This window comes from Carassius gibelio, chromosome A13, assembly GCF_023724105.1.
Source record: "Carassius gibelio isolate Cgi1373 ecotype wild population from Czech Republic chromosome A13, carGib1.2-hapl.c, whole genome shotgun sequence".
NCBI classification, from domain to species: Eukaryota; Metazoa; Chordata; class Actinopteri; order Cypriniformes; family Cyprinidae; genus Carassius; species Carassius gibelio.
This window is the reverse complement of record NC_068383.1, coordinates 2,673,344-2,699,246: the sequence shown is the minus strand read 5'-3', so window position 1 is coordinate 2,699,246 and position 25,903 is coordinate 2,673,344. Positions and strand designations below refer to the sequence as shown.

Sequence of the window (25,903 nt, the reverse complement as noted above, 5' to 3'; positions counted from 1 at the left end):
TTTTCTCTGCTGTTCAGACCCGCTGAGTAAATGTGACCAGTCAGCTCCACACTTCATCAAGAGGTCAGAGGTCAGTCCTGAAGGCATCATTTGTTCAGAACCAATGACATTCCTCTGCTTAAAGTAGCTTGTGCCCTTACGAAACCTGTCGAAGCAACTGTTCCCGATGCCCAGAACAAAGACGTGAGGAGAAAGTCCGAAGCGGTTCATTTGAGAGCGGACACCAGATTTCTAAATGTGCCTCAGAAGCTGCTGAAAGAAAGCATAAACACGTCAGATGTTTTTGCATTCAACTGAAATCAAGAATCTTTTCTGGAAGACATCGGGAAAGACCATCTTCAGTTTCGCTTGAAGGGAAGATTCCCAAACATGCCGATTTGCTAGTTTTTAATATTTACTCTACGTTTCGAAAGGTAGGCGCTTCTGTTTTGCTTTATTGCATTACCTCGCTCTAACCGAAAGGGTCACCCAGGGGTCACCCAGGGGTCTCCTGCCGTCTCCACCGTCCCGCTCTTATCGCCAGGCTCCTCTGTTCTCAGTCAGAGAGGAAGTTTTGACAGCCAGACTTCACAACCATCTCTGCCTTCACTTTGCACATGCTCTGACAGAAACTCCAATCCGGTGACTTCATCCCTCATTCACGAGAGCTTCCCCTCCTCCTCCTTCCCTCTCTCTCTCTCTCTCTCTCTCTCTCCGGCAGCATGCCAGCTGTTTTCCTCTTGCTGCGCTCTCTGGTTGTCAGTCTCTTCAGTAGCAGATTAGCAGCTTCTGCCGCGCAGCTCCTTCGCAGAAGCCAGACGGCGGCTGCTGGGCACCTCGGCATCATCCTGCGCCACATTTGGGAGCGAATCAGTTCCCAGGAGTCCAAGGAGGCCATCCTGGGCTGCGTCCTGTGCATTCTCAACATGCCCAAGAAGGTGGACAACTAACTTCAGGAGGAACGAGCACAGTTAGGACTTGATTTAGAAGTGCTGAATGAACCATGTCGGAGAGCATCGTGAGGAAAATCCAGCCGTTCACCATCGGGACCAGACTCTCGACGCCAGCCGTGCCAAAGTGCTCAGACTGTCCCGATGGTTTTCTTCCAAACCGGACGTTTTCGGATAACTGTACACTAAGGCATCTGAACGAACAGGTGTCTCTTTATCTCGGCCACGACAGACACTGCGCACCCGTGGTGAAGCATCGTCGCGAAGAGATGTCCGACGACCGGCTGAACCGAAACACAATCTCCTCCTCGAACACTGCGTCCAGATCCATCCGTAAGATCACCATCTCCAGCCGAATGGAGGCCGCGAAAGACAGACTGACTCCAGGGATGGAGCTGAAGAAAATAAGAGCAAATTCGGAGAATATTAATAACAATAACAACATCATAACCTCCAACACACAGCTGCCTAAAATAGTGGGTGTCAGCTGTGAGAATGAACCCAGCTCACAGTTTAAGGTAAAACACACTTATTTTAATTCATTGGTAAAAAATGTTAACTTTTTGAACAAAAAAGAATCAGAATGAAAGTAAATTAAAATATTAATAAAATATTTTTTTTCCTTTTATGTGGTGCATCATTGATTTTTAACGAAGGCAAACAAAGAGTATTAAAGTTACTAAACATAAATCACTAGAAAATGTTTTAAATTACATAATTGGTAGGTAAAAAAAATAAAATAAAATCTGTTGCTAGAAAACCTGAAAGGTTGTTCTTGTTATACCTATTATTATTATTAATGATTAATTTATAAAGGGCATAAAATGCGTCATGAATAAATGTTTTTATAGACATAATAAATGAATGAACAATGTATGAATGAAAATAAGGTTTTGATATTTTTACTGTGCTTATTAGGTTCAATTTAATATTAAGACAAAAAAAATTAAACCTCAATATAAATATTTAAATTGTTTTTTAAATTGCTTTTATAGACAATAAATTAATGAACAAATGTACAAATGAAAATTATGTTTTTGAGATTTTTACTGTGCTTATTATTAGGTTTAATTTAATATTAAGACAAAAAATGCACAAACAAAAATCTTAATATAGAAATTTAAATTTATATGTGAATAAATGTTTATGCATCTATTCTGTTTATAAATGCATCAGAGGACAAAAATCTGACTTTTTAAAACTTGACTGTAAAAATGAAAATGAAAAGCCTGTAAAATGTCACTTTTAAACAGTGATATATGGAGTTAAACATGCTTACATAAACTATGCCGATAATTGTTACTGAAATAAAACGGCATGGTATTCAGGAATCTCGTTTTTGCTGTTGTTTGGCAAAATCTTCTTCCATAATCAAAACATAACGAGTTGCCATGGAAACGGCGATACACAAATATACTACTGAAGCCCATCTGATCCAGACCCATGATGTCATCACTCTCTGAGCTTTAATATTAGAGTTGATAGACATGCCTTACACAAGCGCGGTCGTGTGCTCAGGATCTGTGTGGCTCAGATGATGTGTTTATTATGTAACGCTGCTCTTCCTGGAATCACTGCTCAAGTTCAAATGATGTCAGCGCTTCGGCTGAAAGGCTCCATTCTGTTCAGATCCACCTTCAGGATTCAGTGTGTGTTCACTCGGGTTTTGTTTCATGTCAGTGGGTCAGCAGGAGAAAAGCCTCTGTGTATTTATACTTTATAATATGAAGATATACAGTGGGCTACAAAGGTCTGATACCACTTGTCAAGATGCTTCTATTTTACTCTTTTTCATTACAAATCATCAGATCGGTATCAGTTTGAGTGAAAACATTCAGGATTTCTTTATATATATATATATATATTCATAAATTCACTCCTTCTCCACAGGTAACTTTATGATTTACTAGATTGACCTTTATGACAATATTCTGAAATGTGAGCTGACAGCACAAGATATAATGTTTTCATTACAGTTTTACATGTATGCCTTTAGCGGACACTTTTATCCAAAGTAATGAAAAACAAGCAAACTTTTTAAACAGGCTGTCTACGTAATTTATTATTTCTTCATCATCTTCCCATGCTTCTTCTTCTTAAAATATTTATACAATATTTTAACATTGTATATATATATATATATATATATATATATATACAAATTAATTTTATAGATATTTATTTTAATGTATAAACTTATTATTATTATTATTATTATTATTATTGTAACATAATATAATATATATATATATATATATATATATATATATATATATATATATATATATATATATATATATATATACCTATGTAATAAGCTTTTTAGTGGCCTATTTTCCTATATTTTTCTATAGGTATAAAAAGAAAAAAATTTGAAGCCATGAACCAAATAAACTAAACATTTTTTTTTTTTTATTTGAAGCCAGAAATTTAGAAAATTGAAACTATTTTATGGGTAAATTATTATTATTATTATATTTGATTTCATCTTTATAACCAGTGTTATTTTAGAATAACTGAGGCACTTTTTTACTTCTTTTTTTCTTCTAAATTATTTTAATTTTGTTTAAAATTTTCTTTTTTTTTTTAATTTTAGTTTTATTAAATTTGTTGTGTGCTTTTGTCATCTTTATTAGTAGTATTTTTTCTATAATTTTCTAATTTATTTTTTATTTCAGTTTTGAATTCATATATATTTTTTTCAGTTAACATTTATTTTATTTCAAGTAGTGAACTTCTCATGGTTTCAGTCTCATTTTTGAATTATGCGCGTTGCGGTCCATAACTAGGTATTTTGATATTAAACAACCTCAGAGCTCAAACGTTTATACGCTATTGTTAAAAATCAATTTCTCTGAAGACAAAATGAATATGTTTTTCATTTCCTCTATGCAGACTTTCACACAGTGAGCCAGTGGTACTGTAACTACATCATCTGTCTGTCAGTGTATGGGTTTGCAGATCTTGTTCTTCTTGTTTCTCGACTGCTGTAGAAATGTCTGGAGCACACGACTGACCCCAGACCTGTGTGCTGCAGAGTTTACTTCTGACCGTCAGTTCCCTCTGGAGTGGTTTGTGTTCAACCGTAGCCAGATGTATATAAGATAATGGGCTCTTGGAATTTAGGAAGTGATGTCAGTGGCGCAGCAGGCCAAGCCTAAACGACGTATTATTCTAAGTGTTCAGTTGGGTGTAGCAGAGGAAAAAGCAGCGGTGAAACTTTTACAGCCGTTTTGGGGTAATGTGAGTCTAGGCCCTTAAAAAGCGGACCGCCCTTTGATGAGACGGGGCGACCTGCACACAGCACTGCTGTTTATGAGGCACGATGCCTGCTAAATAAATGTTTACTCACAACGTTAAGGGAAACAAACATTCAACAACAAAAAAATCTCTTTTATTTCCCAGTAAAAATATATTATCGTGCGTGAAATGACTTAAGAAGCAACATTTCTTATGATATTCAGTTTCTTGTAGGTAGGTGTTTTTTCTAAAAACATTTGCAGATTTGGTTTTCTCGTTTAAAGCATTTAAGTTTTCAGTTGATATATATAATTTCTGATGATTTCTAAAATGTGATAGAGAAAAAGGCAATGAAGAAGTCTTTTTTTTAACAAAAGTCAGAACTCCCATTATAATGTAGATTTTTGAGGGTGCACTCTAAATTAATCTATTACTTTTCCTACATAATTTTTAACAAAACAATAAAGTAAAATATTTGTTTGGGAGTCTTAGACCTTTCCAACAATATATACTTTGTCAAGATTAGATTAGATTTAATTGTAATATAGTGAAGTAAATATAGGCGTCCTGTATACGGGACGGGGTGACAATTAAAGAGTTAAAACAAAAAAACAAAAAATTCTCCGAACAACATGCTCAATGTGATCAATTTTGCATATTGGATTTGTGGGCTTTTTTAAACATTAATAATGATAATAATAATAATAATAATATATATATATATATATAAAATTAAGTTCAATAGCTATTTTATAATTTATTAAAATTATTTTTTAATTTATATTTTATACTTTCAAAAATACAAAAATAATATATATTGCAAATATGCTATATAAATAAATCCTTTGATTTTCTAAAAATGTTGACATTTATTTATAATTAAATATGAATACATACTCCTCATATTCTATAAATATGTGTTACTTTGTATCATTGAGATTACATTTTTGTGTTTTCAGTTTTTTTATATTTGAATTTTCTGCTTTTTATTTATTTATTTTGAATTTTGTGTGTTTTCCACATTTTTATTATAATTTTAACATATATGTATAGGTAATATTCGACAGTAGTTTTATTTATTTTAGGCCATCAAGATACTAAATGAAAATGAGAAATATTTCTTTTTTATTATTATTTCAGTTAACGTTTAAGTAGCATTATATGGTTGCATTAGCATCTCAAGTAAAAGTATCTTTTTTTAAAGAATTCTTAATAATGGACAACAAAACAATGAAACAGATGATGATTTTCTTTCTTTTTTTTTTCTTTTTTCTTTTTTTTTTTTTTAGAAATGTAATGTTTTGCAACACAAACATGTGATCTCATCTTTTATTTATGTGTTGATGTGATCGGCCGCCCTTTCCCAACATTGGCACAGATGTTTCCTGACTTTCTTCAGTTCGTCAAATTCTTTGAGTGCTTTAAATGTGTCCTCACCATCCATTATCTTCAGCGGTTGTGCTGACTGTGGCTTTAGGTTATATAAGACGAGTTTGTAATGGCTTTCTGTTTTGGACAGTTTTACACACGGCCACTAGCATCTAACAGGGGCTTTTTTGCTCCCGTATCTTGAATATGTGGGACATTTTTCTTGATTACGGACATATGAGATTCTGATTTGAACAGATTGTAGACACTTCTAACTAGTAGTACTTTAGTTTACCTCAATGCTTTCTCATACGATGTGTTGTTGAGGTTGATTAGTCACATATTAAAGCATGAATGATGCTGATGAGCTGCTCTTCCTCGCTGTTAGTCATCAATGACATAATCACTGTGGGAATTCACTTTGTGGTTTTGTGTTCCCGCGTTCCAGTGATCTGAAATGACCTTGTTTCTTGCTCCATTCTGTAAGCGTCTTACTCTTAATATAAACTCACGATGACATCACACAAGCTTCACAGTGCTCAGATGTTTGGCTTGTATACATTACCTGTTTTCCCCATGAATACATTTCATATTTGTTTGTTTCCACACAGATCCAGATACTCAAAACCCAAGCGAGAAAGGATGTTGTGGACAGTCTCTCCTGCGAGCACAAAAACTTGTGCTTGTCTTCAAAAGCCTCATCGGTGCAAAGTGACCAGAGTTTTACTCTTCAAAACGCCATCTTCAACAAGGAGATCACTCAGGTATGATCACTATACTCTGTCAATGAAAATCAAGACCAACTCCTTTTTATAAAAGAAAAGATCAATGAATAAAAAAATACTTTTTGTCCTACTCTTTTGGATTTTTATTACATTACAGGCATGCGATGTTTGCTTAAAACAAGAACAAATCAATATGCCAACAACATGCTCAGTGTAACAAATTTTGCTTATAGGGTTTGAGACATGAATTAAATAAATAAATAAAAATATTTTGTGTAAAAAAAAATATATATATATATATATATATATATATATATATATATATATATTTTTTTTTTTTTTTTTACACAAAATATTTTTATTTATTTATTTTATATATATATATATATATTATAAATATATATATTTTATATATATTTTATATATATATATATATATATATATATATATATATATATATATATATATATATATATATATATATATATTATGCAAAGTTCCGTTTAAATTGTATTTAATATGTTAACTCATATTAGTATAATTTGCAGGAAAGCATATAATGTGTATTTTTTTTAATAAAATATTCTAAATATTTTATTCTATATCGCATTTTATGGTTTATTATTTGACATTTTATGCATTTGGCAGAATATTTTATTTAAAAACAAAAATAGCCATTAAATGCTTTCCTTTAGATGAGTACTTTTTGTAGCATTTTACGGATCTGAAAATATTCAATTGAAATTATATGAAATACTGTATTTTTGCATAAAGAAAATAATTTAAGCCCATTCATATTTTTACATTCTGACAGTTAATTCGAACAATAACAGATACTGCAATAATTATTTTCAATCTGCATAAATTTCTAATTAAGTAGTTTAAGTTATACTAGCATTTGAAATACAATTTACAAAAACATACACAACTAACAAATATTGCTTCTTATTATGCAGTCACATAATAATTGCTGTTAATAGTGTTTACCGTCTGGCTGACTATGTCACCACTTAAGCTACTACTAAATATTGTAGAAACTTAATTTTCTGTAAAGCTGCTGTGCAATAATTTTTATCGTAAAAAGTGCTATACAAATAAACTTGAATTGAATAGGATTTAAATAATATATCATTACTGTTTTCAAAAATTGGAGGGAAAATCAAAATTGGAGGGAAAATCAAAATTGGAGGGAAAATGAAAAAAAGAAGTGGGGGCAGAACTTGCTTCATTTTCTTTGTGTAGCATTTCTTATTTCCTTGTTTCTTCTCGATTTGGCATGAAATCAATCCTGTACGTTCATTCATTCACCATTGGTTTTGCTTCAGCTCCTCGGCTGAAATGCAGTCTTAGTTTTAATATTTCTATCATCACTAGATAGTCCTTGTGTCTCTTGGATAGGTAGCTAAACTCAATCTGTTGAATGGTTGCATCAATAATGTGGAAAATTACAGACAAAAAATAAATAAAAAATGCATTAGAGATGAAGGTGGAAACAGAACATCCTGGCACTTCTGACCCCGTTCAAGCCCCGCTGTTTCTTTTCTGTCGCTCTTTGTGTCTGGAGTTGGAGAGCGGGCAGCACTTGGGAGCGGGAAGGAAGGGAACAACCACAAGAGAAGCAATTATTTTGGGATGAGGTCATTGTTTGGCCCTGTCTATTCACGCCTCGGGCCTTCTGAGACTAAACCGAATCTCATCGCCACGCTCGCTCTGACACACAAGGACATTTCTCGCTGATATTAGCTTCAGAAGCCCGTGTAACCTGTGAGATTGACTGAGCTGAAGTGAAGTGGGCAGCACAGTGTTTGAGATGACAGACGAGCACCAGGAACAGTAACACGTCGTTAATGTTAATAGGCTGTAGAAACGCTGCCATTCGTTTAGGAAATGACCTTTGGATGAATGTTCGTGCTGGGCAAAGCCTCCATCTCTTAAGGGCGAATGACTGAATGCACTGATGAATCTGTGTTAGCGTAGAGTTATAGAGTCAACGATGTGGAAATTGGCTTATGTTTAAGAAAGGTTCATTAAAGTCAACTGATCTTCCAGCGCTCTTTAGGATTGCCCATTAAAACCCTATAGGGATTCACATAAAAATGGGTTAATTCTATGTTTTGGTATTGCTTACGTATTTCCTTAAATATACAGTAAAATACTGTTTAGAATTTTTAAAATACATTTATTCTGCAAGATGCATTAAATTGATCAAAAGTGACAGTAAAGACATTTATAATTTTACTAATGAATGCTGTTCTTTTGAACTTTTTAGACAAAAAAATCAGGTAAAAGAGTTTGATCATTAATAATAAAATAATAAAAAAATCTTCAGAAGCAAATCAGTATATTATTCTGATTTCTGAAGATCATGTGACACTGAAGACTGAAGTAATGATGCTGAAAATACAGCTGTGCGTCACAGAAATAAATTACATTGTAATATATATTCAAATAGAAGTAGTTATTTTAAATTGTAATAATGTTTTAAAAAATTTTCACTGTAGAGTTTATGAAATAAATGCAAAGACTTCTTTCAAAAACAAAAAAAATCTTACTGACGCCAAACTTTTCGATGCTGGTGTCTCATCAACAAGACAAAACCACAGCTATGAGGAAGAGATTTCACTTTAAATCAATCATTTCCAAACTGAATAACCTGTAAGATATCAGTTTCAACACGGCGCAGGTTCTCCTTTTACTAATTTACTCAGAGAAGGAAGTTGGAAAACCTGCCGTATCATTTCACCAAAACATTCTGTATGATTTATAGAATGTTTTTTTTTTTTTTTTTTAGCAGACTATTGTTTTAAAGGGAAGTGGAAGAAACAAAGTATGAAGTCATGGGTTTCTCGTCACGGTGGGGTAGAAATGAGACGATAGAGATGTTTACTCAGGCCTCGGATATTGAAATACCTTTGAGCCTGTGGGAAGCCATTAAAAATAATGGCTGATCTTTTATTAGAAGTGACATCATATTAGTTTTATCTGCACTGTGAGATCTTGCCAAGCATTGTGGCGGCTTTGTTGTTCTTGTTCTCATGTGATGTGTATCTCATGTGTGTTTTTGATGTTAGAAAGTCTGTGCTTTATACTGAACCTCTGAGACCACGAGAAAAATGATAAGATCAGTAAGTCATGGCAGAATATGGATTTTCGTAATTTAAAAAAATGAAGCTGAAATTGGTAAAATGTTTTATGTCTTACTCAGGTTATAAAAACAGAAACTAAAACTTAAGCCATAAGCAAAAAAATAAAATAAATAATAGGTTACTTGAAATAAACATTAACTGAAATAAAATAAAGTAAAATATATATATATTTTTAAATATCATCTCTTTGCTAAGGCAAAAATACTATGTATTAAAATAACTCAAATTAAAAATGAAATAAAAATTTATAAAATATATATATATATAAATATTTTTTAAAAAGAGGGAAAACTATTAAAAAGAAGAACACACAACAAAATAACTAAAACTTTAACTACACTTAACTAAAAAGATAAAAAAAAAAACTGATTTCGAAATATTTTACATTAGTTTAACTTAATTATACAAATATAGCTAAAACAAATAAAAGTTAATAAAAATATGTAAATTGCCAAAAAAAAAAACGAAAAAGAAAAAAACCCGCAGGAAATCACTTTAACTAAAATTTAAATGCAAAACATGAACAAAAAAAGAAAAGAAATATAGAAATAAAAACTGATTCTAAATATTTTCCATTAGTTTAACTTGAAGTACTAAAATAACTAAAAGGGAAAAAAATTATGAAAAGCTATTAAAAATGTTACTAGAAAACTACTAAAACTTTAAATTAAATTACAATTAAAATGGAAAATATACAAACTGATTCAAAATATCATAAATAAAAACTACAATAGTATCTCACTAAACTAACACTGCATTATATGAGATTCAACCAGACAAGGTTTTGTTGAAATGACTTCTACAGCCAATTTGATCATACTTAAAACAAAAATTAAGCTGAAGGAGAATTAAATAATTTACAGTGCACATGAATTAACTTGATTTTATAAAATAGTTGTCAAGTAAAAATAATAACAGACGGTCTCCTCAGAAATTAATCATGTCTGTCTGTCTGTCTGGGAAGAATTATGAGGCGATGTTTAATATTTTAATATGATTAATAGCGAAAGTGATGGTTTCTGCAGCCAGCAGCACTAATAATTATCCTAAACTGTCTCCTCCGATATTTTAGTTCTTTTGGCTTTGCGTTTAGTCTTGCAGAAATGACAGCTTCACTTTACAATCCTTTGGTTTGTGCTGATGTGGGTGGGCTTCTTGAGGACTGCCAGTGGTCATACATTGTGTTCATACCAAATAAACATGTCTAGGACCTATCTGGACTCGGCCAGCTGGTTTCTATTCACACAGTGCAAACACGGCCAGCTTTCAGAAGCCTTATGCAACACACTGTGAGCTCCAGCCAAGAGAAACCTTCACTGCTCATAACGTGATATCTGAGAAACGGTGAGCAATCTCCCGATGATGTTTCTGAAGTGTTTCTGTAAGTCGAAACAAAAGAGATCGCTGTTTTCTTCAAAAACAAGAAGTCACAGAGGAGCTTCACTTTCCTCGGTGAGAAATACAGTAATAGACAGCGGCTTTAACTTCGCACATATGTTGCTTTTTAAAATCTGTTTGCTTAATATTGTGTTTCCAGAGTGCTCTCAGAAAGCTAAGCGAGCGTAAAATGGGCCTTAAGTGTCCCGGCATGTGTTCATGTTTCAAGCATTAACAATAAAATCCAAAGAAAAAAGACAAGCAAGGATGAAACTAGGATCTCCTCTGATGCGGTGCAGCCTGAATGGTTTAGAAATTGGTCATTTTGCATAGAATTGCCATTTGTTTTGGCCAGGTTTCTTTAGAGGTAGTGAAATTCTCTTCCACTGACTTCAAATATTTGTCCTGAAACAATTAATTATTTTATTTTATTTTGTTGCATTTTATTATATAGCATTTATTACATTTATTGATATCTACTCTTTTAGTTAAGGAAATTAAATTAAATTAAATTAAATTAAATTAAATTAAATTAAATTAAATTAAATTAAATTAAATTAAATTAAATTAAATTAAATTAAATTAAAAGGTATATTTTGCAAAAAAAAAAAAAATATATATATATTTTCTTGTTTAGCAATTTTATCTTGTTTTCCATTACAAATATATAAACATTCTTTACCCAAAATAAGAAAAATAATCTTGTTTTACATTTGAATCACGATTATTTTTCTCATGGCGGATGTTTTTTCTTGTTTTAAGCAAAACTATCAAAACAACAAAAACAACACTTAATATATCTCATTAACTTAATTATAATAATTAATATCTCAGTTATCTCAAGTAAACGTGTCTTGATTCAAGGATGTTTAGATGGTTTTTTTTTTTTTTTTTGCAGTGCATTATTCTTTTTTTTTGGTTTATCTTTTGTTCACCAGGACTGCATTTATTTGATCAAATACATAAATTATTCCAATTTGATGTAGCTGTTTTCTGTTTTTATATATTTTAAGACATAATTTATTTCTATGATCAAAGCTGAAGTTTCAGCATCATTACTCCTGTCTTCAGTCACATGATCCTTCAGAAATAATTTTAATATGCTGATTTGATGCTTGTGTTTTAATGTTTTAAACCATTTAGCTGCTTAACATTTTTGTTCACACTGCAAAAAAAAAAGTATATATATTTGTCGTTTTATCTTGACATTAGAAATATATATCAATTCTTAAATCAAGATACATTTACTTGAAAAGGAAAATAACTTAAAAAAAACTATATATATATATATCAGTATAGTGAATTCCTCGTTTAAAGCATAAACTCATTTAATTTTTCAGAAAACAAGATTTAATATCTCAAGCCTTAACATTTTGCCTCTAAAGTACATTTACAAAAATGTTAAATAAGGATTCTCTGATGAATGTTCAAAAGAACATCATTTATTTGAATAGAATTCTTTTGTAACATTCTAACTGTCTTTCATGTAACTGTTGTGTACGAGGCTCCACTTCTATTAGTAAGAATGTAAAGATGTAGATTTTGAAGTGAGTGTTGTGTTCGTGTCCCGCAGGCTGAGATGTGGATCAGAGCGAAGCTGCGAGACCTGAAGGACACCAGTAACGTCCACAGATGTCCTCTGAGCGACTGGGAGGAACTTTCTCAAACCCTCCAGAGAGATTTGAAGGACTTTGAGAACACTGTCATTCAACTCAACCAGGTGAGGACAAACCGTCTTCATTAGGAGAGGAAAAGATTGGTGAATCACCGTCAGATTTCAACAGGTCCCCCGTTCTCCCTTTAGCAAATAAACGGCAAAACATTTACAAATTGTTATGGTGACAATCATAATTTCTTTTTAATGTCGGCTTGTCAAAACACATTACATAAAGCTTTTTGTGAGACGACCAAAATCACATAAAATCCCAAGTCATTTCATTATTTTTTTCCCAGGACAGATGCAAAATTTTTCTTTGTCCCTTCATTTTAAAATAGGACATTGCAAATAATTGTTAGTCAGAGAACGATGATGCACGGATGTGATTAAGCTGTTGTTGTAGCGGACCACAGGTCGTTTTTAGCTCGTGTAACGCTGCTGAATGTTTGTGCAGATGGGAGAGCAATTAATGTGCAAGCTTAACCCGACATCTGACCTGGTGAAGAAACAGCTGGCTCAGATCCTCGACCAATGGAACGCGCTCAAACAGACGGCAGCCAATCAAATCAAGGCAGTGGGCGGGGCTAAGGCTCTCCAGGAGTTTAATAAGAAGGTGGACCGTCTGGAGGCGTGGATCAAAGAGAAGGTTAAACACACCACTAAACCTAGTTATAATAATTATCAGAGGCTTTTGATGGGGTTGCTTTTGGGTTTGTTAAATCAATAATGTTAATGGATCTTAGAGGGTTATACAGAGAACATGGAGACTTGGTTATTCTGTGTTAGGATGAACCTCACGAAACCTGTCACAGTCACTTTTCAATCCATAGTAAAAAAAAAATAAGTCATTTATATTTTAAAGAAAAAAGTAAGCAAAATAAGAATATTTTAAGGCACATTATTAATATTATTATTATTATTATTATTATTATTGTTATTGTTATTGTTAGTTTGTTTTTTTTGCATTGATATCTCCATGGCATATTTTCCTGATAACACATTTTCAATAAAATTCTGATTTATTGTACTTTAATGCAACCAGATGCTTCACTTTTGAGCTTTTTTTTGTAATTTATTTTATTTTAAAAATGATTCTAATTAATGTAATACAGTAAAAACATTAAACATTAAAATTCTTCACTGTATTCAATAACATGTGTAATTTCAATTTAAAAAAAAAATAACATTTGTCTTTTTTAAGGCAGTACAACAAGCATTATGTGCATACGTGTGTGTGTGTGTGTTGTTTTGTTTTTTTAAATATGGCCTAGATATGTTATTGACAGGTTTCAGGAATTTAGCCTGCTAACTATTAATAAGTGAGTGTGCAAAATAAATAAATAAATCGGGTTAAATGTAATTCTACATCTATCAGTATTTTACTATTATTTTACCATAGATTTCAGAGCTAACTGTCAATCTTGTCAATGATAAAAATAGATGATAAATACAAATAAATATTTTGAATATATGAATATATTTATATAAATATTTTTCATGATAAATGCCACTTTTAGTTGAAAATAACAACAACAAAAATCAGAATTTGTTTCTGAATTATAGAAAGATGCAACAAAATTAATTGTCAAATAATTTAAGATTAATTGTCATAATTTTGTTTTGTTAAAAGTGTGTATGTATTTATATATATTATTTTATATTCATTTTGAATGAATTTTTATTATATTAATTTTTATTATTTACAGTATGCTTTGAAACACAATTTATAAAATGTTTGGTTTGCAACACAACGTAGAGTGACTCGTGTACGTTTCACATTAAAATATTTGTTTCCTTGTGGGATTTCGGTCACATTATTCTTTCTTATTATTTTCTTGCTTTGCATCTGCATCCCAGAAGCCGAGGTGTTATTTATCGAGTCTGTTTTACGTCTCACCATGGTAGCCAGGTTCATTTAAAACAACAGTAGCTGCATTCAAACAAAACACTCGCTGAGCTGCAACAAATCAGGGCTGTGAAGCTTTTATATGTGTCAGCAGGAGCAGGAACAATCGCTGGCCAACATCCTTGGGGAAAACACTGACAAGATGCAGCTTACCAGGAAGATACTGGATTTGAAACAGGTGGGTGATTCTAGACAGCAAACACTGAAATTGCTGCTTAATTCTCAGCAGGCCTCAATTATCGCTTCTGGTAAAAAAGATGTACTTTTTTTAAAAGTATCACTTTTATCGTCCAGTTTACCTGTACTGTATGTAAGCAAGTGCTTCTGATTTGCAATGCAGTTCAAAAGGCTGAGACCTTCCGCTTACACACATACAGATTCATTGCACTTTCTCACAGATGTTACTGCTTTACTAGCATCCCTAACGCCAATCGAAACAGCCACTTGTACTTTTAGTGTTGGGGATATTAGCCAAGTACCTGGATGAAGAAATGTGGCTTGGTTACATGCAGGGGTGGTTCTAGGGTGAGTGGAGATCCGGGGCTTAGCCCAGAAAAATCCATGTATATGAATTTTTATTTTAATAAATCAGAAAGATTTACCTTGTTTAAAATATACAAAAAATAAATAAAAACAAAAACAAATTTAAAACATTTTATTTAAAGTATTGAGGAAAATACATTTGCTTTTTGTAAACAAAAATTAAGAATTGCAAAACAAATGAAACGGCGCGAAAGCAATGATTTTGCAATACATATTTTCCATGGTCATATCTATTAATTTATTTGCAACGCTGCTATTATTTTGCGTGTCATTCTAGTTTAAACTTGCGATAGCATTTTCCCTTTGAGCTTTACTTTTCATTACGTCTCTCTTTGTGGCACTGTTTTGACGTGGGGGCGGAGTCAATGGACGGGGGCGTGTACAACAAGTGACGTCATCGGCACGAGCCGCAGCTCACTGATCCAGGTCCTGTCATGATGAGCAGAGACTTTCGAGTGGATCGTTTATTTTTATTCAGAAGCATTAAAACATCCATGTTTTCGTTTTATTTACTTTATTAACAAATGTATGTGTATTAGCAGTGTTTGCTCAAGTTAAAGAAGTTGTTAACATGAACATCTGCTGTTTATTTCTCTCGATGTGCACACTTTTATAGCATTATGTGTATTGGGATCCCAAATCATTTGAGTCAGTTCGGGAGTTCGTATCGGGATCGCGAATCATTTGAGTCGATTTGGGGATCGCGAATCATTTAAATATGTTCGGGAGTTCGTAGCGGGATCGCGAATCATTTGAGTCAGTTCGGGAGTTCGGATCGGGATCGCGAATCATTTGAGTCAATTTGGGAATCGCGAATCATTTGAATATGTTCGGGAGTTCGTAGCTTGATCGCGAATCATTTGAGTCAGTTTGGGGTTCGCAAATAGCTGTATATGGATAGGCATTTTTAACTAATTTAGTAGCTAGCTATAATTATGTTTTCCACGCTTGTTTAGGTGTGAAATGTGCATTCGTATCTTTTGTTTTAATGATGTGCCTTTTAAACAGTATCAAGTATATTCAAAAACTAAACAAATCGTGCCTAAAAAGTGCACGCATCTAGGCTAATGTGTGCGTTCTTTCAGTGCATTTTTCGGTGTATTCCAATGCATTTATGAATGCATATGAATGATCACAAAATTCAAGATATGAACCCTTTGTGCCAAAAGGGTTCTTTCTTGTCATTATAGAACCTTTTTAGCATAAAAGGTTCTTTTGGAGTTGAGTAAAGAAACCCTATGGTTCTATATAGAACCCCAATGATCCCTTTCTTCTAACAGTTTGTTGTCATGTAAGATCATTAGAGCTCAGGTAACTTTATGTGTCTGACTTTCTTCCAGGATGAGCAGCTGTATAATAATCTTCATGAGGAGATCAATCACATGGCCCTCAGACTGGAAAAACAGGGAAAGACCGAAGGAAAGACCATCTCAACCCGCAGGAAACACATCAACAAAATGTGAGTGCACGTAATAAAAATACAGCGGAGATCAGAATTAGAGGACTAGAGAAGTTTGTTGTACCAAAACTGTGATTTCTGGAGTATTACTGAGGAGCGTGTTGTGTGGAGAGAGGAGAACTCTAGTTTATTTGGGAAACATTATGATCAGCATCACACTGGGGAAAGACTGAAGCTGAGTGTGTGAAGAAGAAGGAGCTGTGATGGTTTGAGGGATGTTCTCTGGATCAGGAGTTTGGTCTCTTATACAGACACATATTCATCAGAACCTCCTTCAGCAACATACGGTTCCTTCCCTGCAAACATCTCCCAATCAGCCAAACACAATGTTCCTGTCACACTGTAAAACAGGTAAAGCAGTTCTTGAAGCTGAAAACACTGAAATAATGAAAAGTCCTGCTCTAAACCCGACTGAACATCTCTGGAGAGTCACTGGTGACTAAGTTGTGTCTTAGAAACCCTCTACAGTCACCGAACTCTAGAAGAGACCTGAAGAAGAGCGGAGCAAGATCACAGCAGCGCGGTGTGAGACACTAGAGATGTGCTCAAGTCAACTCCTACTGATTTCTGACAGCTGTGACCTACTAAATATTAGTCATAAACATGTTTTTTTGTTAGTAGAACAGTGATACACCTACAGATAATATTCCTTCAAATTCTGAGTGATGAAGATACGAGTATTTATAGATTGTTCTCTAATTTTGTTCTCCACTCTGTGTGTGTGTGTGACCCTGGAGCACAAAAGCAGTCTGAAGTCTCTGGGGTATATTTCTAGCAATTTTTTTATTTTTTATTTATAAACTACCTAGATGGCTGAAGGCCCAGTCGCACTTGAAAGAATATCAGGAGAATCTCCAGCTCGCCCTCGAAGTCTCGTCCTTCTACCTCCAGGCCGATACCATCGTCTGCACCATCAACAACATGGTAGACATTTGCTTCATTGTGTTATTTCTGTTCAAACCCCACCGGAAATCCAGTATCTGTGACCTTTGAGACTAATATGAACCGACTGTGTCTGTTTGTTTACATGCTGATGTAATCTAAGAATGTTATCCTTTTTTAACTTCTCCTCCAGAGAAAAAGCATCTCTGCAAGCAGCGGAGTGGGAATCGCCAGAGATGAGGAAATTCGGGACGTTGCCAGTCAAATCATGGTGTGTGTCATCCCTTTACAGTCACACGCTTGACCTTAAACGCATTAGTTCACGGTCCAGCTCCGTGTCAAACACTATCCTGACGCCTGTGTTTGTTTCCCTGTCGTTCTGTGTGGTTTCAGATGCTGGATGTGAGTGTTTCTCAGCTCTCCAAACTGCCGTCGGCGCTGGCGGACCGCGTCGCACAGAAGCAGAGCGAGGTGAAAGACTGCTGGACCGTTCTCCAGAAGACTCTCAGGTGACTAGCAGAGTTATAAACCACACAAGCCCTACGGTGTCCTCTCAGGGACAAGAGTCATTTCCCTCCATCATGGGGTTTCCACAAAGCCGAAGGCACCCTTTTATAATCCTGTTTATGTTGCATTTGTATTCCCCACCAGCAACCGCATGGGACACAGCCAGGAAACCACTTCCAAATGATAATTAGATGCATATAAAAGTTGCGTGCTTATTTTCATAATGCCTCCAATTACTAAACCGAAATTTTCCTTCTGTTTACATTTTGAAACACTAAACCAATATTGAATTTAGTTGGAAACGATGGTTAAACTGTTTAGTTTTTTTGCAGTTTGCTCAATGAATCCAAGATTGAGCTTGTTTTGTGTTTTATTGCTCCATCATCCAAAGCATCCGTATTGATTTCATCACTGTTTGAGCTTTAAAAGTCAGCGATTTGTGCCCAGTTAGTCAAATAAATTATGTAATTAAAGGAATCTTTCCCTTATATTAAATCTTTAAGAGTTGGCATTACAGATATTTAATCAAGATGAATGCATACATTTCTAATGGTAAAAAATACATTTTTTTTAGAATTGTTGAAATGATATATTAAATTCATGTGATTATTGATGTACGTAATTATCAAATAGAATATAAATGATAATCTAATATAATTTGTTTCTTTATTCTCACGTGCATATTTACTCTAAGACGTAGTGTGTTTTAGTCACATGTCTAAGTGGCTTTGTTTTGAAAACATTGGAAGTCACTAATTCTAGATGTGTAATCCGCTATCATGGGTCACTCACGGTCACTGTAATAAATCTCTATTGAGTGTCAACTAATGTGAATGAGCGTGGACATGATTAGAGCCAGTGCTGAAGCTTGATTTGATGATGGCTGAGTGTTTGTGTTTGTATAGGAACGAAAAGGCAGCTCAGCTCCCCTCCAACCCCTTGTTAACCAGAGATGGCATTGACCCTGAAACCCAGAGCAGCGTGGGAACAGACCCTCACAGAATTATGGGAAAGGAGGTTAAAGAGGAACAAAATCGTCTGAAGGGGTTTACGGTATGAAGCTTTCATTCTGCTGTAATTCTACAATTATATTCTCGTAGTCTCGTATGCTGCTTGTTGTTGTTTTTTTATTCCTTCTTTTTTTGGAAATGTTTAATTGTTGTTGTTTATTGACATAGATGGCCTTTTCACATTTCGTGCAAATTGATGCATCAAGCTGATGTTATGCAAATTCATTGATTTCGATAGCATGTAAAAAAACAATCACACAAGTGTTTAAGGAAGTGACTGTGAAACGGTTGACATCTGCTTCGTTGTTTGATTTTTTTTACACAGTTTAAAACTATTTCTGATAATATTGCTGATAATTGTTTCTAAGCCCGTATTATACACATTTAAATATCCTGTGCAAATTAATAAATAGTTGTTCAATGTTGCTGTTTGTTTTAAAAGGTGTTTTTAGCAGTGTTATTTTAGTATTAATTATACACCTTTGTAGCAGGGGCGATTCTAAGATTTTGATTTTAGGGGGGCTCAGCCCCCAATAAGGGTATGATTAAAAAATATTATTTTACTATTAGGGTAGGGTTGTATACTACTAACCTTATTGCAATCCACTATTCCATTGTATTCCCTGTATTTCATATATGGGAGTAGGAGTACTGACTGAGCCATATACAACACTGTAAAAAAAAACTAATACAGTTTTTTAGATGTGACCAGTCACTGGAAAATTTTGAATTGGGAATGTAGATATGTTTTTTTTTTTTTTTTTTTTTTTTTTTTTTACAATAAAGACTTCCTGATTCAGTATTAGGACATTCATGTTTATCCTTTGATGATACCACTGCTTTTTCTTATGAAATGTACGTGGAAATTGGCAGAAAATTAAAACAACATAAGGGTTCAATGACTGCAATGAATCTTGGGAATACAGTGGTATTGTGTGTGTGAGGCTGTCTGTTCTATTCTCACCTGACTGTTGCTCATTTGCAGACCTACTCCCGCACGACAAAAAAAATGTTGTATATCCATCTACAATGAAATATAAATTATTATATTTTATTATTATTATTATTATTATTATTATTATTATTATTATTAGTATTATTATTAATTTTTAGCTTTTTAGCCTTTATAATCAACAATACGGTTGGTTATACATCAAGTCAGCCCCTGAACATTTATTTCATTTCAAATCATTTAACTAACCAGCTAATATTCATTAAGAATATAGACAAAACATGTATTAATGTAATTGTCTATTGGCAATATGTTTAATCTGTTCTATATTTATTTATATTTATTAAAAATAACATCATTATCAATTTGCCACTTCTATAAATCAATTACTTAAAAAAAAAAAAAAAAAAATCACAGATCCCTTTACTCTTACTCTAATATATGTATCATGATACACTAATGATTAATTATTACTTAATATAAAATTATGTTTAATAATAGAAAACAAGATATCTCCACATGATGTTTCTCTCTCTGTGCCATTTAGTGCTTTCAGACAATGATGTGTGTCGTTAATAATTTATTTTGCATGGCTGCATAATGTAATGCCGAAATACACAATAATATGTTTTCAATTTCAAAAAGTAAATTAAAATAAATCATGACCGTTTTCTAAAGAATGTTTTCATGGGTGTTAATCGCTCCATTTTTGTTGGAAGAAAAAACATCTGTCACACTGTGATAAAGGCTGAAAGTGAAAGCAGCGAAGACGTACTGGTATTGGATGCGAGAACACACACACCACACGCACACACGCACGCACGCACACACACACACACACACACACACACACACACACACACGCACACACACACCTTGTACTCTCTGATGTTCGCTCTGCTCGGCGCCCCTGTGGATTGAAAAACGCGCTGAATCCATGCAGACTCAGATCAGGGGAGGAGCCGGAACTTGATGCAGCTTGCCACCGTCTCAAATGAGTTTTTAAAGGGGACTGAAGCGATCACTAATTAATTAATCAAATAATTTTTTTAGGGGGGCTGGGCATAAGTTTAGGGGGGCTTTAATTTATTGTATTTAAGTTAGTTGCCAAAGCACCATTTGTAATGTTTGTCTTAGTTTATCTTATCTTTATATTTTATTTTATTTTATCGTTACGTCAATTAACGAAAACTATTTATTTTTCTGAAAGCACCTCAAGTGTTTCTGGAGCTTAATGCTGAAATGCCCAATCATCGCTTGCATTAATTACTCCTCTTTCAGTCACATGAGAGAAATACAGTTGCTGTTCTTTATGATGATGGTGCAGTTTGCTTTACTTTGACTGAGTAACTGGTTATTTTGGAGGGTAGTATAGCACAGTGGTCTGTGAGACATGGCTTCAGGAAAGCGTTTGGAGATGTTATTGATACTGTGAGGACAGATCTAGAGGTTTCCATGAGGTATGACACGCTTCGATTGTGCTGCGAGGGCAAAAACAGCCACCAGGACAAACAGCATACTCTCAAAAGTCCATTTCCGCTGACATTATGGCTTAAATAACATCTCTTGGATGTATACCTGCAGAAAATAGAAGAAACACTTATTGTATTAATTAAAAAGCAACATAAACAATTTGTTATATTAAGCCATTAGCTCTAAAGAAGAGCTCCATTGTGTGTAGTGTGATTATCTTGGATCTATTTCTGGAAATTGTAATGCCGGTTCTCTTTTTTTTTTGAAGGAAAGTAATACTTTTATTCTGCAAGGACGTATTAAATATATCAAAAGTGACAGTAAAGGCATTTATGTTACCAAAGGTTTCTATTTCAATTGAATGCTGTTCTTTTCAATTTTCTATTCATTAAATAATCGTGAAAAAGAAAATGTATCATCGTTTCCACAAAAATACGAAGCAGCACATGACTAATATTAATTAATAAAGTTAAATATTACTGATTATATGATGATATACGTTTTTATTATATTTATCAGCATCATATTAATGTATTGCTATATATATATAATTTACTGTGACACACGAATCCCCAAGACTAGCATGATGTAAAATTACTTTTCAGGTACAGAAATATACTGCATAGTGTTCATTGTATAAATAAAATATAGATTAACGTTCGTAAAAGTTGTGTTTTGTTTGATTAACATTGACACAGACAGCAGCAGGTTTTTATAGGCTCTTCCGTGCCTTTAAGAACTAATGCACGAATCTAATATAATGATACACATCCAATTTCTTTCACCACTGTTTAGGATCATGTCAAGACGCAACCGACAGTGAATAGAGAGCGAATACTCTGAGAGATTTTCTGTGTATGTGTTCGTTCAAGCTCAAGAAGACGTGAAAGAGGAATCAATTGTGTTCAAACACCAAATCGAGCTTTTTTTTCACTCCTTCAAGAGAGCGATAAATGTGAATCGATGAGGGATTTTATATAACCGTTCAAGATAGCGCATCCAGATACAATAGCGCCAGGACGTCAGGCTATATGAGCTAAAAAAGCCTGAAGCATCAAATATGATGATCAACAAAAATTTTCATTTTCAAAATGTACTATTATTATATTTTTTACCATTATTTCATGTCAGGATTTACAGGCTTATACTTATATCTCAATCTGTTGAAGCCCGTTTCAGCCACCGAAGGTAATTGCAACTTTTTATTCCACAATTGTTTTCCCTCATAATTGCTTGATACAATCTTGCAATTCTGACTTTTTATTAATTGCGTGATATTAACGTTCAATTGTGAGTTAAAATGTCAAAATTGTGAGATATAAACTTGTCCCCGCCACCCCAAAATTGGACTTTTAACTCGCGATTGCAAGTTTATACCTGCAACTGCAAGGTAAAAAGTCGCAAAAAACTTTTTCATTATTATTCAGCAATGTTGGGAACGTTACTTTAAAAAAGTAATTAGTTATAGTTACTCACTACTTGTTCCAAAAAGTAACTGAGTTAGTTACTGAATTACTCTGTAATAAAAGTAACTCGTTACCAGGGAAAGTAACTATTTGCGTTACTGTAAAAAAAAAAAAAAGTTGCTATATGTCGAAGAATTTGTATTTTATTTAGTCGTTTTTTCAAGTCAGTTGAAACGGGTAGAACAGACAGGTGTTCATACATAACTTTCGATATGTATTGCACATCAAAAGACAACAAGAGTTTTATCCTGCACTTCAAGTATTATCTTTGTAAGAAAGGTGTTTTTACCACTAGCTTTGTAGATGCGTGTGTCGTTGTAAGATGCTTCATTAAATTAAGAGTTGCTTACAATGGATGTCGACAAAGTCTTCGCTTCTGGACATAATGTAGGCAACATATTACATGCACGTTCTTGCCTTTGACCACAATTAATTTGCTTATATCTCTACCTTGAAAATACCAACTTTTCATAGGATTGCTCCTGACTCGCCATCTCTGCTGCGAATCTCTGTTTAGCTGTTGCGTGTTTGTGTGTCGCCGCTGCCGCGTGTGTTGGCATGTGTGTAAAAACACTGGCTCTGATTGGCTACCATGAAACACATGACTCCGCCTTAGCCAATCATAATCGCTTATCTCGTTATTAACCTTACTGTCTGTGTTATTAACCCACCTCCTCACTCGCTGTGTGAGCCAGGGGTGCGTTCGGATTATATAGTTTATTAAATCAATGCATAGTAACGCACCGCATTTAACGTCCAGTAATGTTAACGGCGTTGTAACGACGGGAAAAGTAATTAATTGGATTAACTTGTTACTGAAAAAATAACGTGGTTACCTAACGCCGTTCTTTTAAACGGCGTTATTCCAAACACTGTTATTCAGTGTTGTAAACATGCTTCCATAGGTCAAGCTGGTGTATAGCTAGTCGAATAAAGTGCCCAAAACCCAAACCAAAACCAACTTCCCTGGTTTAATTAAAGATTGTTTCAGCTCAAGAAGGTCTAAACCTGTGTATTTTTACACATTGAGGCATCGCATCCATCTGTTGGTGAGTGTGTGTGTGTGTGTGTGTGAATAACTAGACTTCTTGTTTAGTGACGTGAGGTAAACATGACGAAGAGGCCTGTATTTCTGCATAATGGCTCCCAGATGGCTCGCCACAAGCTTCGTATGTGCTACGAGTGTTTGGCTGACATCACTCCACATCTTTACACTGGAAGAGGCAGAGAGAGCTGATGAAATACAGTGCTGGGAACGAGCAGAGGAAGCCATTCGAGAGCTTTTTTTGTGACATTATCCACTGTCCCTTAGTTGTCATCATGCAGGAAAAGCGCAGGAGTTTGAAGTAAAGCCTGGACTGATCTGAAGCAGGCATGTGGAGGAGAGACGTCGGAGCGTGTAATTGTTATTCAAAGGCTTGACCTCACGAATAGCCTGATAACGTGCCGTTGTGTGATTAAACTCGAGGCTTGCACTCTTTGAGTGGCGTGTTTATACGTACTATTAGGCCTTGTAAATTTGCTGTGCTCTCCTAATGACACTTTCTCAGGCGACTGTTTCTTTCTTTCTCTCCAGCGTCACGCGTTTCTCTCTCCCAAACTCTGACTCATTCATCCTGAGCTCATAATCAGAGAATGCCCAGAGCAGATTCATATGCCGCCATAAAAGCAGAAATGAGCCGATTCGGTGCCTTGCACGAACAAAGGTTTTGTCCGTTTTTGAAAGACAGCACTGTTGCAGTTTTGCAATGATTATTTTCACTTTCTATGTCCTGGTCAAAACATTGTTGTTGTTTTTTTAAAGCATTCATAGAATCGTTTTATACTTGCTTTATAAATGGGATGGGCATTTTTAATTTAATTTGATTTAATAATCACATTATTAATTTGACCTATTCTGTATATCAAACCTTATGATAAGTTGTTTTAAGAAAAAGCTTGTGATTGAAATCATTATCCACTGAAAGTATTTCTTTCCGATCTCTTTTGCCTTCATTTAAAGACACATCCCACCGGTCAGTTAACGAAACTTTTTCTGTCCTTAAAATTTACATTTGTAGGTAAAAAAATTTGTTTGTAAGTACAGTATAATTTCAAATATTTTGTAAAAACATTAATAATGTAAAATATTATTATAATTTAAAATGGCTGTTTTTTATGTAAATGTATATTCAAATGTAATTTATTTCTGTGATGCTCCGCTGTATTTTCAGCATCATTACTCCAGTCTTCAGCGTCACATGATCTTCAGAAATCCCTCTAATATGATGATTGGCTGCTCAAGAAACATTTCTGATTATTATCAATACTGAAAATGGTTATGCTGCTTCATATTTTTGTGGAAACCGTAATTTTCCAGAATTATACTTTAATAATAATAATAATAATAATAATAATAATAATAATACTGTCAATTAATTAGAAAACGTAATTTTAAATAGTAATTTTAATAGTAATATTTTATGTTAATATTATTATGTTTTAAATATGCTTTCATTTTATTTTAATAATTTTTATATGAACTAAAATTATAAATATTAAGAATAAAATAGCAATATTATAAAATTTATATTAAATAAATATATTAAAATAAATATTGTAAAATTAATTTAATCAATAATAATTCATATTTAATAATAATTAAAATTAGCCATAAGAATCATGAAAATGGCTATTAGTGAAATTATACTTATTTTAATATGATTAATATTAATTAGAAATGAGACTTTTAAAATACAATGAGTTAACTAAAAAAATCAAAATTATATTTGCATAAACTGTATTAATAATAAATTGTGTGTGTGTGTATATATATATATGTTTTTAACATTATAAATGTCACTTTTATCAATTTAGGGCATCCCTCCTGAATAAAATAAAGAATTTATTAAAAGCAAATATTTGTAATAAATATAAATAATGTTTGCATCACATATAATAATATAGAAGTCTAGAATACATTTAATAGCTTAGCATCAATAAAAACAATGCTGATTATTTTTCCTCAAATCTTAAGTTTAGACTTATGTTGTCCACAGCTGATGTAATGTTCATGAAAAAGCAGAGACCTTTTAATCGAGACATGGCGTTTATACAGAATAATTATTTTCCCATGTTGGCTTCCTCATGTGAAAAGCGGTGCTCACTGTAGCTTTCCAAAAAAAAAAAAAAAAAAGTGACTGCCTTTCTGTCTGGGATTGCATCCACACTGTCCGCACCTCCAGCCGCATGCTGATATTCAGCCCCCGTTTACCAGCCAACCA

The 25,903-nt window shown here is 33.5% G+C and overlaps 2 protein-coding genes across 6 annotated transcripts in view; both read left to right on the top strand.

The window, feature by feature from the left end:
* Window positions 1–686: 686 nt before the first annotated feature.
* Window positions 687–929, top strand: LOC128025881 (protein myomixer-like). Its single transcript, XM_052612464.1, has one exon. It carries the CDS (start codon window positions 702–704, stop codon window positions 927–929), a length of 228 nt encoding a protein of 75 aa, XP_052468424.1. The 5' UTR covers window positions 687–701.
* Window positions 854–25,903, top strand: part of LOC128025875 (uncharacterized) — a 50,664-nt gene continuing 25,614 nt past the window's right edge. For 4 of the 5 annotated variants that reach the window (XM_052612455.1, XM_052612456.1, XM_052612457.1 and 1 more), the window contains exons 1-10: window positions 854–1,447; window positions 6,149–6,301; window positions 12,359–12,505; window positions 12,897–13,088; window positions 14,440–14,526; window positions 16,232–16,350; window positions 17,160–17,274; window positions 17,426–17,503; window positions 17,626–17,741; window positions 18,645–18,792. In XM_052612455.1, coding sequence (XP_052468415.1) covers window positions 983–1,447; window positions 6,149–6,301; window positions 12,359–12,505; window positions 12,897–13,088; window positions 14,440–14,526; window positions 16,232–16,350; window positions 17,160–17,274; window positions 17,426–17,503; window positions 17,626–17,741; window positions 18,645–18,792 — 1,620 coding nt within the window. In that variant the 5' untranslated portion in view covers window positions 854–982. The remainder of the gene's footprint in view (window positions 1,448–6,148; window positions 6,302–12,358; window positions 12,506–12,896; window positions 13,089–14,439; window positions 14,527–16,231; window positions 16,351–17,159; window positions 17,275–17,425; window positions 17,504–17,625; window positions 17,742–18,644; window positions 18,793–25,903) is intronic. The other variant, XM_052612454.1, reaches the window with a different exon arrangement.